The sequence below is a fragment of the Elaeis guineensis genome, chromosome 5, assembly GCF_000442705.2.
Source record: "Elaeis guineensis isolate ETL-2024a chromosome 5, EG11, whole genome shotgun sequence".
Lineage (NCBI taxonomy): Eukaryota > Viridiplantae > Streptophyta > Magnoliopsida > Arecales > Arecaceae > Elaeis > Elaeis guineensis.
The window spans coordinates 116,190,532-116,204,816 of NC_025997.2; the positions used below are offsets into that span (position 1 = coordinate 116,190,532).

The window sequence follows — 14,285 nt, forward strand, 5'->3', positions numbered from 1 at the left end:
CGAATTTTTTTGTGAATAGTAATTTCATAAATATTTTTTAAAAAATATTATTTTGATAAATAATTTTAAAAATAATAAAAATTCGTGTTTTGACGCGGTCCAAATCCGACACCCACCAGGAAACCACCGACGGGCCCACTCCCACCGCCTTTAGAAAACGCGTACCCGATCTGACCGTCGCTTCTTTCTCATCCGTTCAATCCCTTCCGTTCCTCCTTCCCCACCTTGTCTATAAATAGCGGACCGCCCCGCCCCACGTTCGCCCGGCTAGCGCACGAGGTGCCGTGGGTGATTGTTCGGGTGGCCTTACATGGTTTTCTTCTACTTTATAGTAGGAACCGGGGAATTCTTGGAGATTTGCGGTGAATTTCTTGAAGATTGCAGCAATGAAGGTAGTGAATTTCTTGAAGATTTGCAATAGTTAGATATTTCTCTATGACATGGTCTTAGGGTTTGCAGAATTAGAAGCAGTTTGTTCTTCTTTGAGAATTCGTCGATATGAGCTTCGTACCCGTTTTTTCGTGATTTAGGTTTCCTTTTTAAAAAGAATTGAAGTGGTTCAGGTATCTTATGAAACTGGGAGTGTCTCTTCGTTAATCTACAGGAATCAGCGGTGTTGTGTTTTAATTGGATTCTGAGTGTTGCCCATACGACTGTACAAGTTCAAGCTTGCCTCATGATTTTCTTATATTTGGTTGAAGAATCGTTGCGGGATTATGAGTTTTTGTTTTTTTTTTCCATATATTATGGTCAGCTTGAAAACATCGCAGAAGCATTATCTTGTAGCTAGACGATGGTTTCTGATGTTGATGGTGCTGATAGTTCCTGATCCCGATTTAATGTTACTTCAGGTTCAATACTAGATGTCGGACCAGAGAAGCATGATTTAGAGGCTGGAATTCAGATAGATTGATTTCTTGTGAAGGGGGTTTGTCTATCACAAGGATATGATGAAAATATTATTGTGCAGGAAACAAAGACTTCTGACGATGTTCATGCCTAATCATGGTTCTTAATTCTTGATGGTTGCTTTGGTTCTTGATTCTTGATCGTTGCTTTGGTTCTTGATTCATGATCGTTGCTTTAAGTTCCATCATGAAAGGGATGCCCTTGTTATTCAATTCAAACAAAAGAGATGATGCAGAGGCAGGGATTCAGATTGTTTCTTTTCGAGGAGATTCCTTTTCTTTTCCTATGATCCTTGGTCAGATATTGTGATTTGAATAACTGGTTCGATTCTGAGAAGCAATATGTGATCAGAGAGATGATTTATTTAACCTCCTGTTTTTGATGCAATCCTTTTGTTTGGTTGCAGTTGTATCCGTTGAAGTGTCAAATTGCACTGATTCTTTTACTTGATCAGAGCTATCACATACTGGTTTGATAGAATGATAAATTCCATTTCCTTTGCTTGCTGTCACTTCATATGTTAAGCATTCTGGGAACATGATATTTCTACTCTTCCTGCTGCTTAATTGGTTGTTACTTGAGGTTACATTGCTGACTGGTTCATCTTGGTTTACCAAAATACCAAGTCATTACTTGATGGAGATGCAGAGGCTGGAGAATGGATCTCGGATGGGATTTGTTCACCAATATATATTACGATTATGGTGTACTTTCATCATGTTGATCAAACAAGGTTATTGGCAAATTAACTTGGCGCATTTGCTTTTTATTATTCAGAGGCTGGTGTATTTGTGCTCTTGCATGTCTTTTCCATTCTCCCTCCAAGCAAGTTTAGGTTTGTCTGTTATAATTCTGATACACCGCATCTGCTACTATACTTTCGGTGGTGATCCCTTTTACATCGAGTGCTTATCTAGATCTGGGATAATTTTGATTTCTTGGTTAATCTCATGCAATATATCATCTTGTGATTGATGTTGGCAGTTGTTTCATGATTTCCTGTTGCATCAGTGGCCTGGTGATTCTCTCATTTTCGACCAGCACCTTGAGTTCTTAATACAATCTGGCTCCATTGGAGAGTATATTTGTTTTTTCATGAAGGGTTTCCTCACTTTGATTATTAAATTGATTGTCCTAACTTTTGGCCTTTATGCTTTTAGTTCAGGTCTTTCTTAGTTTGTTATTTGTGATGTTGCAGAAGAGCTTACGCAACTTGGGAAAATCTTGCTGAAGGGGTATCTTCATCTGATAATTGAAGGAAGTGCAGAGGACATGGAATGCAATGATATGATTTTTTTTTTTTTTACCGAATAGAGTTTCTAATCTTGAAAGCGGGGTTCATTATGCTTGCTTTTTCGTGTGGTAGCTGTTCATGTGGAAACATAAAGGTTAATTTATTATTTGTGCTGTTGCAGTTTAGCTTGTGCTGCAGGATACAATTTTGCCCCATATTAGCCAATATAGAAGGAATCGTCCTTATTTATATCAGTGTTTGTATTTGATGCCTATATGTTTTTAATCACCCTCTTTTCTCAATAGGGTTTTCTTTTGGGCTCATATTTTAGCAATCCTTTTATTTGCTTCACCAGAACCTTGATTTGATCAGTGAAGGGCGATACTAGAGGAATTAGTGTTCAGAAAGGATTTTTCATGATGAGGCTTCCTCTCTTCCCCTGATAATCTAAGGGTCACAGTATGTGGGGCTTGACATGGGATGCTATCTCGATAAGTGGATCTGCTGCTTATATGCTTTGTCAAGTTTCATTTCTGTATTCCAGAAATCTCATTCATTTGTGTTATTAATAACCTGGTGATGTTCTCTCATTTTTTTGACCAGAACCATCAGCTCTCAAGACATCTGGGTGGATTGGATCATGATATGTGCTTTTGAGGGAGGGTGTTCCTCAACCTTTATTATAGAATTGGTAATATTTCCCATTTGTTCTTAAACTTAGAGTTCAAGTCATAGGATTGGTAGTTCTGATGTCACAGAGAGCTTGCACCACATCAGGTTATCTTGCTCAAGGGCATCTTTACCTGATAATGAAGATGGTTTGAAGGAAATGTAATGATATGATTTTTTATGGAGGGAGTTTCTCATCTTTGATAGACTACTTTTTCATACACTAGCTGTTCATGGGGAATGTTGGAAGTTACTGTATGGTTTGTGTTGTTGCAGTAACTTTGCTGTAGGTTATTATTTTGCCCATGTGGAAGGGTTTGTCTGTATTTCTAGCTTGGCCATTTTCAAGATTAATTTATAATTTGTCAATCTTTGTTCTGAGTGCTGAAAGTTTGAGTAACTGGGATTAAGGAAGGGTTTTTCATGAAGGTGCTTCCTTCCACAAATTCTTTAGGAGTCCATGATCTCATTCATCTCTGTTGAGTTGGGTGACCTTGTGAGCTTCTCTCATTTGTTTGACTTCCTTGAGCGCTTGAGAGATTTTGGGTGAAAGAGAGAAGGTATGTCTTTTTTAACTATGGAGTGGGTTCCTTAAGCTCATTAATTTGTTATTGCTGGCATTGCATAGGAGCTTGTGCATCATGGGCAATCTTGCTCAAGGGTACTCTTGATCTGATAATGGAAAATGGTTTGCAGGAATGAAATGATGAAGGTTGTTGTCATCTTTGATAGTGGAGTGAATATTTTCTATTCTTTCCTCCACCAGCTGTTCAAACTGAGGAGGTTAATTTATTATTTGTTCTGTTGCAGAGTTTGTGCTGCAAATCACAGTTTTACCCTTGTGGAAGGGTTTGTCTCTAATTTATATCATAGTTTTTGTTTGTATACCTGTGTTCCTAATTTCCATAATTCAATCTTGATTTGGAATCTGTCGATCTATATTCTCAGCACCGCGATTTTAATTTTGGGTGACTATCTTAGCAACCCTTTTGTTTGCTTTTCAGCACCTAAGTTTGATCAGTGAAGGCAACATGGAGGGTTAGAGTTAAGGAAGAAATTTTCTTGAATCACTTCACAGATAAAGTTTGGGATCTTTCAGTTTATGTTGTGTGGGTTGGATCCATAAGATACCACAGCTTTTGATGTTCTATAATTCACCGAAAGGAGTTAGTAGTTCGATCCTTTTGATTCTTATCCTCCTTGTAACAGGCATCCTGAGCAATACGTTGTTTTACATATAAATTTGATTATCCTATTGTTTCTCTCTATCTACAATGTGTCATTAAGGAGTTGAAGAATAGTTAACTAGTATGAGAAAATCTCATTTTTTGGTATGGTATTTATTGTATTATTGTTATCTATTCAGACTGTTAGTTTCTTGATCGCTTGTTTATCAAGAATGTGGCATATAGGATGCACATTATTTTTTGATAAGGACTGACTCGAACTTTTTGAATCTTGTTGGTAACTGCTGCACTGAAGGGAAAATGCAAACAAGGAGCAGGGGGAGGGCAGGGTAAGGAAACACGGGTGGGGAAACATGGATGGTCTAACATACCTCATGCATGGGGACATTGAGGGAATTGGTGTGACATAGTAGAATATCAATGGGATTATTGACGGTTTTTGTGTACTATAGGTTATGGAGGTAAGTAGATTATGGATTTGGTTATCTGTGATGATCCTTTTTTTTATTTTCATAGGGTTGAAGGTATCTGCTAGCTTGTATTCATCTTTATGCAGTGGCAGTTCGTAAAGCATATAATATGGAGTCTATTTTGTTAAGTGGCTTTGTAGCTTTATCTCTTGGTTCCAGAATATATTCATTCCCATTGATCTGGTAAGCTTGTGACCATCTCTCATTTCTTTGACCTGCTCCTTGATCATTATAGGATGTATGCACTAATTGGAATATGATGTGACCGTTTTCACTGCCATCATCCTTAGCCTTGAGTTTAGAATCAGTTATAGTTGTTTTCCCCTGATACTTAAGAGTTTATATGATAGGTTAACTTGTTATTTCTGTTGTTGCAGAAAAGCCAGTGCAACTGGGAAACAATCTATTTCAGGGGTATCTTGATCTTGAACATTATATAAAAACTGGAGTTTAATGTTGTGATTTTTTTGTTAAGGGGATCGAAATGTTTGTTAGTGGAGTTTACTATATTTTTTTGTTCACAAACTATTCACATGGAAGATTAATTTATTATTTCTTCTGTCGCAGACGTGCTTATATTGCAGGATGCAATTTTTCCAAGGTAGAAGAGCAGAGTGTGTCCTTTATATCCTAGTCATTGTTTATGTGCATTGGTGTACCAAATAGTCGCCTTGTTCCATTATTGGCTTGTGTTCTCTTAATGGATCTGGTCCCTTGGTAGATTTTGGAAAATCCTGGATTATGATTTGTAATGAGCTTCATTTTCTTCCTGTTAGATTTGCACTATATTTTTTCTTGTATTGATAATCGTGCTGTTATATATTGTAGGCAATGGTGTGTCTTAGAACTGATATAAGTTCTTCTATTGATAAGTGACTTAGTAGCTGCTACACTTAAATCTGGGTTTGTATTTTCATCCTTGTTCCAATTACTCAAATATTTCTTTATTATTGGTAATCCTGTCATTTGCCTCACCAGAACTGTGATTTGATTCGTGAAGGCATAATGGAGCAATCCAAGTGGAGCAGTGATTTTTCGTGCATTGGTGCATATGGGAATTGATATATATTCTGCTACTGCTGACTGACTTAGTATCTGTTAGTCTATTCTGCTCATCTTTGTTCCTCATGCTCTAACTTTTGATATGGATTAGTGTTCATCTCTTTTGCTTCACTAGAAAATTGATTTGATCTGTGAAGGCACCATGGGGGAATCTAAGGGAAGAAGCAATTTGTAATTATGAGAGTAGTACTGTAGGTGACATTTCAGCTGATGAACGGAAGGGGCTCACTGGCTTATGTCATTTCATTGTATTTTAATCATCATTTACATACTGTTGGCTTCTTCAATTTCATTATCAGTATCAAGATTATTGGTGGTTTTACTCTATTCTTGCTTGCAAGCGGATGTAGATTTCTTGAAGATTTGCATTTATTATGGTAGTGAGTTTCTTGAAGATTTGCAGCAATTTTTTTGACTTGGTTTTAGGGTTTACAGAATTAGAAGCTGTTTGTTCTTGTTTGTGTGTTTGACAATTGAATCCGGTTTCGTGTGATCTTCTTTTTGAAAATAATTCAAGTGGTCGAGTTTTTTTATGGAACTGGGAGTGCTCTTTTGTTAATCTACAGGCATTTCTTGTAACGTGTTTTGATCAGTTTTTGAATATCGCCAATCCAACAATATGAGTTCAGACTTGCTTATGATTTTCCTGCTGCCAGTTTTACAGTTTTTGGCATTCATTTTTACAATATTATTTGCAGTTTGAAAGCATCACACAAGCATTATTTTGCAGCCTGAAGAGTGTTTTCTGATGTTTCTGATGCTAATACTCAAAAGAGATGTTCCTGATTCCAATTCAATGTTACTTTAGATTCCATCTTCCGGTGTTGGACAAGATAGGCATGATTCAGAGGCTGAAATTGAGATTGAAGATTTGCAGTAGTTGAGGAATCTTCTGTGACTTGGTTATTAGGGTTCACAAAATTAGGAGCTGTTTGTTCTTGTTTGAGGATTTGACAGTTGAATCTGGTTTATTGTGATTTAGTTTTCCTTTTTTCCCTAAAAAAGAATCCAAGTGGTCAGGTTTTTTTCTTATGGAAGTGGTAGTGCTCCATTGGTAATCTGCAGGAATCAGCCATGGTGTATTCTGATTGGACCTTTGAGTATCGCCAATCTGACAGTCCGAGTTCAGATTTACTTCATCATTTTCTTGTATTCAGTTGGAGCACTGGTGCCGGGGTTATGAGTTTTAAGTATTTATTTTAAAAATACTTTCAGCGTGCAATCATCGTGGAAGTGGTTTCTGATGTTTCTGATGTTGATACTCATGCTCGATGCTTCTGATTGTGAGTTGTTATTTCAGTTTCCATATTCTGATGTTGGACATGAGAAGTCTTTCATGGGGGTTTCTTCTTCTTTATAGTTGTTTCTCTTCGTGTTTTTATTTTTGTTTTTTCAATTAAGGTTTTGTATGGTTATTATCATCTGTCTATTCCCTGGGGATTTCTTGAAGATTTGCAGTAATCAAGGGAACCGGGGAATTCTTGGAGATTTGCAGTGAATTTCTTGAAGATTGCAGTAATTAAGGTAGCGAATTTCTTGAGGATTTGCAACAGTTAGGTATTTCTGTATGACATGGTTTAGGGTTTGCAGAATTAGAAGCAGTTTGTTCTTCTTTGAGAATTCATCGATATGAGGTTTGAACCTGTTTTTTCATGATTTTGGGTTTTTTTCTAAAAGGAATTTAAGTGGTTCAGGTATATTATGAAACTGGAAGTGCCTCTTCATTAATCTACAGGAATCAGCAGTGTTGTGTTTTAATTGGATTCTGATTGTTGCCCATCCTACTGTACAAGTTCAGGCTTGCTTCATTATTTTCTTATATTTAGTTGAAGAATTGTTGCGGGATTATGAAATTTTAGTTTTTTTAAAATATATTAAGGTCAGTTTGAAAACATCACAGAAGCATTATCTTGCGGACCAGAGAAGCATGATTTAGAGGCTGGAATTCAGATAGATTGATTTCTTGTGAAGGGGGTTTGTCTATTGCATGGATATGATGAAAATATTATTGTGCAGGAAACAAAGACTTCTGATGATGTTCATGCCTAATCATGGTTCTTGATTCTTGATGGTTGCTTTAGGTTCCATCGTGAAAGGGATGCCCTTGTTATCCAATTCAAACAAAAGAGATGATGTAGAGGCAGGGAATCAGATTGTTTCTTTTTGAGTGGATTCCTTTTCCTTTTGTATTATTCTTTATCAGATTTTGTGATTTGAATAATTGGTTTGATTCTGAGAAGCAATATGCGATCAGAGAGATGATTCATTTAACCTCCTGTTTTTGATGAAATTTGCAGTTATATGCATTGAAGTGTCAAATTGCACTGATTCTTTTTCCTGATTAGAGCTATCACATGCTGGTTTGATAGAATGATAAATTCGATTTCCTTGGCTTGCTGTCACTTCATAGGTTAAGCATTGTGGGAACATGATATCTCTACTCTTCCTGCTGCTTAATTGGTTGTTACTTGAGCTTACATTGCTGACTGGTTCATCTTGGTTTACCAGAATACCGAGTCATTACTTGATGGAGATGCAGAGGCTGGAGAATGGATCTCGGATGGGATTTGTTCAGCAATATATGTTTCGGTTATGGTGTACTTTCATCATGTTGATCAATCAGGGTTATTGACCAATTAACTTAGTGCATTTGCTTTTTATGATTCAGAAGATGTCCTACTCCTTTTTGTCCCACGTGTTGTTGAGTGTGGCCATTACTTCTGTTGTTACTGTAGTATTTGGAAGGATGTGGTGGGCATCATCTTCAAAAGGTTGGATCATTCGATGCCTCCCTAGATACACGGTATTTGAGGTATTCATTATTGGTCAGGACTACTTTTTCCCCTTGTATATTGATTTTATAGGACTCATCCACCTTCCAAGTCCTTTCACAGTTCTTCTTCATTCTTGGGTTGTATTATTGGCTCATCTTTCTGATCCATTAGTGCTCACAATCATGGTTTATGCGTTATTTGCGGTTCTCTGGTGTATTTGTGCTCTTGCATGTCTTTTCCATTCTCCCTCCAAGCAAGTTTAGGTTTGTCTGTTATAATTCTGATACACTGCATCTGCTACTATACTTTCGGTGGTGATCCCTTTTACATCGGGTGCTTATCTAGATCTGGGATAATCTTGATTTCTTGGTTAATGTCATGCAATATATCATCTTGTGATTGATGTTGGCAGTTGTTTCATGATTTCCTGTTGCATCGGTGGCCTGGCGATTCTCTCATTTTCGACCAACACCTTGAGTTCTTAATACAATCTGGCTCCATTGCAGAGTATATTTGTTTTTTCATGAAGGGTTTTCTCGCTTTGATTATTGAATTGATTGTGCTAATTTTTGGCCTTTATGCTTTTAGTTCAGGTCTTTCTTAGTTTGTTATTTGTGATGTTGCAGAAGAGCTTACGCAACTTGGGAAAATCTTGCTGAAGGGGTATCTTCATCTGATAATTGAAGGAAGCGCAGAGGAAATGGAATGCAATGATATGTTTTTTTTTTTTTTTTTTACTGAATTGAGTTTCTAATCTTGATAGCGGGGTTCATTATGCTTGCCTTTTCGTGCGGTAGCTGCTCATGTGGAAACATAAAGGTTAATTTATTATTTGTGCTGTTGCAGTTTAGCTTGTGCTGCAGGATACAATTTTGCCCCATATTAGCCAATATAGACGATTCATATCATTGTTTGTATATGATGCCTATATGTTTTTAATCACCCTTTTTTCTAAAAGGAATTTAAGTGGTTCAGGTATATTATGAAACTGGAAGTGCCTCTTCATTAATCTACAGGAATCAGCAGTGTTGTGTTTTAATTGGATTCTGATTGTTGCCCATCCTACTGTACAAGTTCAGGCTTGCTTCATGATTTTCTTATATTTGGTTGAAGAATTGTTGGGGGATTATGAAATTTTAGTTTTTTTTTAAATATATTAAGGTCCATTTGAAAATACCACAGAAGCATTATCTTGCGGACCAGAGATGCATGATTTAGAGGCTGGAATTCAGATAGATTGATTTCTTGTGAAGGGGGTTTGTCTATCGCATGGATATGATGAAAATATTATTGTGCAGGAAGCAAAGACTTCTGATGATGTTCATGCCTAATCATGGTTCTTGATTCTTGATGGTTGCTTTAGGTTCCATCGTGAAAGGGATGCCCTTGTTATCCAATTCAAACAAAAGAGATGGTGTAGATGCAGGGAATCAGATTGTTTCTTTTCGAGTGGATTCCTTTTCCTTTTGTATTATTCTTTATCAGATATTGTGTTTTGAATAATTGGTTTGATTCTGAGAAGATATATGCGATCAGAGAGATGATTCATTTAACCTCCTGTTTTTTATGAATTTTGCAGTTATATTCATTGAAGTGTCAAATTGCACTGATTCTTTTACCTGATTAGAGCTATCACAAGCTGGTTTGATAGAATGATAAATTCGATTTCCTTGGCTTGCTGTCACTTCATAGGTTAAGCATTGTGGGAACATGATATTTCTACTCTTCCTGCTGCTTAATTGGTTGTTACTTGAGCTTACATTGTTGACTGGTTCATCTTGGTTTACCAGAATACCGAGTCATTACTTGTTGGAGATGCAGACGCTGGAGAATGGATTTCGGATGTGGGATTTGTTCACCAATATAATATATATTTCGATTATGGTGTACTTTCATCATGTTGATCAATCAGGGTTATTGACAAATTAACTTAGTGCATTTGCTTTTTATGATTCAGAGGATGCTGCAAATAGAAGCAAAAGATGTCCTACTCTTTTTTGTCCCATGTGTTGTTGAGTGTGGCCATTACTTCTGTTGTTACTGTAGTATTTGGAAGGATGTGGTGGGCATCATCTTCAAAAGGTTGGGTCATTCGATGCCTTCCTAGATACAAGGTATTTGAGGTTTTCATTATTGGTCAGGACTACTTTTTCCCCTTGTATATTGATTTTATAGGACTCATCCACCTTTCAAGTCCTTTCACAGTTCTTCTTCATTCTTGGGTTGTATTATTGGCTCATCTTTCTGATCCATTAGTGCTCACAATCGTGGTTTATGCGTTATTTGCGGTTCTCTGGTGTATTTGTTCTCTTGCATTTCTTTTCCATTCTCCCTCCAAGCAAGTTTAGGTTTGTCTGTTATAATTCTGATACACTGCATCTGCTATTATACTTTCGGTGGTGATCCCTTTTACATCGAGTGCTTATCTAGATCTGGGATAATCTTGATTTCTTGGTTAATCTCATGCAATATATCATCTTGTGATTGATGTTGGCAGTTGTTTCATGATTTCCTGTTGCATCAGTGGCCTGGCGATTCTCTCATTTTCGACCAACACCTTGAGTTCTTAATACAATCTGGCTCCATTGGAGAGTATATTTGTTTTTTCATGAAGGGTTTTCTCGCTTTGATTATTGAATTGATTGTGCTAATTTTTGGCCTTTATGCTTTTAGTTCAGGTCTTTCTTAGTTTGTTATTTGTGATGTTGCAGAAGAGCTTACGCAACTTGGGAAAATCTTGCTGAAGAGGTATCTTCATCTTATAATTGAAGGAAGCGCCGAGGAAATGGAATGCAATGATATGTTTTTTTTTTTTTACTGAATAGAGTTTCTAATCTTGATAGCGGGGTTCATTATGCTTGCCTTTTCGTGCGGTAGCTGCTCATGTGGAAACATAAAGGTTAATTTATTATTTGTGCTGTTGCAGTTTAGCTTGTGCTGCAGGATACAATTTTGCCCCATATTAGCCAATATAGAAGGAATCGTCCTTATTTATATCATTGTTTGTATTTGATGCCTATATGTTTTTAATCACCCTTTTTTCTCAATAGGGTTTTCTTTTGGGCTCATATTTTAGCAATCCTTTTATTTGCTTCACCAGAACCTTGATTTGATCTGTGAAGGGCGATACTAGAGGAATTAGTGTTAAGAAAGGATTTTTCATGATGAGGATTCCTCACTTCCCCTGATAATCTAGGGGTCACGGTATGTGGGGCTTGACATGGGATGCTATCTTGATAAGTGGATCTGCTGCTTATATGCTTTGTCAAGTTTCATTTCTGTATTCCAGAAATCTCATTCATTTGTGTTATTAATAACCTGGTGATGTTCTCTTATTTTTTTGACCAGAACCGTCAGCTCTCAAGACATCTGTGTGGATTGGATCATGATATGTGCTTTTGATGGAGCGTGTTCCTCAACCTTTATCATAGAATTGGTAATATTTCCCATTTGTTCTTAAACTTAGAGTTCAAGTCATAGGATTGGTATTTCTGATGTCACAGAGAGCTTGCACAACATCAGGTTATCTTGCTCAAGTGCATCTTTACCTGATAATGAAGACAGTTCGAAGGAAATGTAATGATATGATTTTCTATGGAGGGAGTTTCTCATCTTTGATAGACTACTTTTTCGTGCACTAGCTGTTCATGGGGAACGTTGGAAGTTACTGTATGGTTTGTGTTGTTGCAGTAACTTTGCTGTAGGTTATTATTTTGCCCATGTGGAAGGGTTTGTCCTTATTTATAGCTTGGCCATTTTCAACATTAATTTATAATTTGTCAATCTTTGTTCTGAGCGCTGAAAGTTTGAGTAACTGGGATTAAGGAAGGGTTTTTAATGAAGGTGCTTCCTTCCACAAATTCTTTAGGAGTCCATGATCTCATTCATCCCTGTTGAGTTGGTGACCTTGTGAGCTTCTCTCATTTGTTTGACTTACTTGAGCGCTTGAGAGATTTTGGGTGAAAGAGAGAAGGTATGTTTTTTTTAAACTATGGAGTGGGTTCCTTAAGCTCATTAATTTGTTACTGCTGGCATTGCATAGGAGCCTGTGCATCGTGGGCAATCTTGCTCAAAGGTACTCTTGATCTGATAATGGAAAATGGTTTGGAGGAATGAATTGATGAAGGTTGTTCGTCATCTTTGATAGCGGAGTGAATATTTTCTATTCTTTCCTCCACCAGCTGTTCAAATTGAGGAGGTTAATTTATTATTTGTTCTGTTGCTGAGTTTGTGCTGCAAATCACAGTTTTACCCTTGTGGAAGGGTTTGTCTCTAATTTATATCATAGTTTTTGTTTGTATACCTGTGTTCCTAATTTCCATATTTCAATCTTAATTGGGAATCTGTCGATCTATATTTTCAGCACCGTGATTTTATTTTTGGGTGACTATCTTAGCAACCCTTTTGTTCGCTTTTCAGCACCTCAGTTTGATCAGTGAAGGCAACATGGCGGGTTAGAGTTAAGGAAGAAATTTTCATGAATCACTTCGCAGATAAAGGTTGGGATCTTTCAGTTTATGTTGTGTGGGTTGGATCCATAAGATACCACAGCTTTTGATGTTCTATAATTCACCGAAATGAGTTGGTAGTTCGATCCTTTTGATTCTTATCCTCCTTGTAACAGGCATCCTGAGCAATACGTTGTTTTACATATAAATTTGATTATGCTATTGTTTCTCTCTATCTACAATGTGTCATTAAAGAGTTGAAGAATAGTTAACTAGTATGAGAGCATCTCATTTTTTGGTACGGTATTTATTGTATTATTGTTATCTATTCAGACTGTTAGTTTCTTGATTGCTTGTTTATCAAGAATGTGGCATATAGGATGCACATTATTTTTTGATAAGGTCTGACTCGAACTTTTTGAATCTTGTTGGTAACTGCCGCACTGAAGGGAAAATGCAAACAAGGAGCAGGGGGAGGGCAGTAAGGAAATATGGGTGGGGAAACATGGATGGTCTAACATACCTCATTCATGGGGACATTGAGGGAATTGGTGTTACATAGTATAATATCATTGGGATTATTGATGGTTTTTGTGTACTATAGGTTATGGAGGTAAGTAGATTATGGGTTTGGTTATCTGTGATGATCCTTTTTTTTTATTTTCATAGGGTTGAAGGTATCTGCTAGCTTGTATTCATCTTTATGCAGTGCCAGTTCATAAAGCATATAATATGGAGTCTATTTTGTTTAGTGGCTTTGTAGCTTTGTCTCTTGGTTCCAGAATATATTCATTCCCATTTATCTAGTAAGCTTGCGATCATCTCTCATTTCTATGACCCGCTCCTTGATCATTATAGGATGTATGCACTAATTGGAGTATGATATGACCATTTTCACTGGCATCATTTTTAGCCTTGAGTTTAGAATCAGTTATAGTTGTTTTCTCCTGATACTTAAGAGTTTATATGATAGGATAACTTGTTATTTCTGTTGTTGCAGAAAAGCCAGTGCAAGTGGGAAACAATCTATCTCAGGGGTATCTTGATCTTGAAGGCTATATAAAAACTGGAGTTTAATGTTGTGATTTTTTATTAAGGGGATCGAAATGTTTGTTAGTGGAGTTTACTATATTTTTTTGTTCACAAACTATTCACATGGAAGATTAATTTATTATTTCTGCCGTCGCAGATGTGCTTGTATTGCGGGATGCAATTTTTCCAAGGCAGAAGAGCAGGGTGTGTCCTTTATATCCTAGTCATTGTTTTTGTGCATTTGTGTACCAAATAGTCGCCCTGTTCCATTATTGGCTTGTGTTCTCTTAATGGGTCTGGTCCCTTGGTAGATTTTGGAAAATGCTGGATTATGATTTGTAATGAGCTTTATTTTCTTCCTGTTAGATTTGCACTATACTTTTTCTTGTATTGATAATCGTGCTATTATATATTGTAGGCAATGGTGTGTCTTAGAAGTTAGAGCTGATATAAGTTCTTCTTTTGATAAGTGACTTAGTAGCTGCTAGACTTAAATCTGG

At 36.8% G+C, this 14,285-nt stretch overlaps 1 protein-coding gene across 50 annotated transcripts in view; it reads left to right on the forward strand.

Annotated features, from left to right (window-relative positions):
• Positions 1–249: 249 nt before the first annotated feature.
• LOC140858183 (uncharacterized) overlaps positions 250–14,285 on the forward strand; it is a 36,231-nt gene continuing 22,195 nt past the window's right edge. For 11 of the 50 annotated variants that reach the window (XM_073258192.1, XM_073258190.1, XM_073258212.1 and 8 more), the window contains exons 1-5: positions 250–5,372; positions 5,470–11,509; positions 11,654–11,741; positions 13,754–13,790; positions 13,943–13,989. In XM_073258192.1, the coding sequence (XP_073114293.1) occupies positions 11,691–11,741; positions 13,754–13,790; positions 13,943–13,989 (135 nt within the window). In that variant the 5' untranslated portion in view covers positions 250–5,372; positions 5,470–11,509; positions 11,654–11,690. Of the gene's footprint in view, positions 5,373–5,447; positions 11,510–11,653; positions 12,805–13,753; positions 13,791–13,942; positions 13,990–14,203 lie in introns of all 50 variants that reach the window. The other 39 variants (XR_012141593.1, XR_012141598.1, XR_012141596.1 and 36 more) reach the window with 36 other exon arrangements.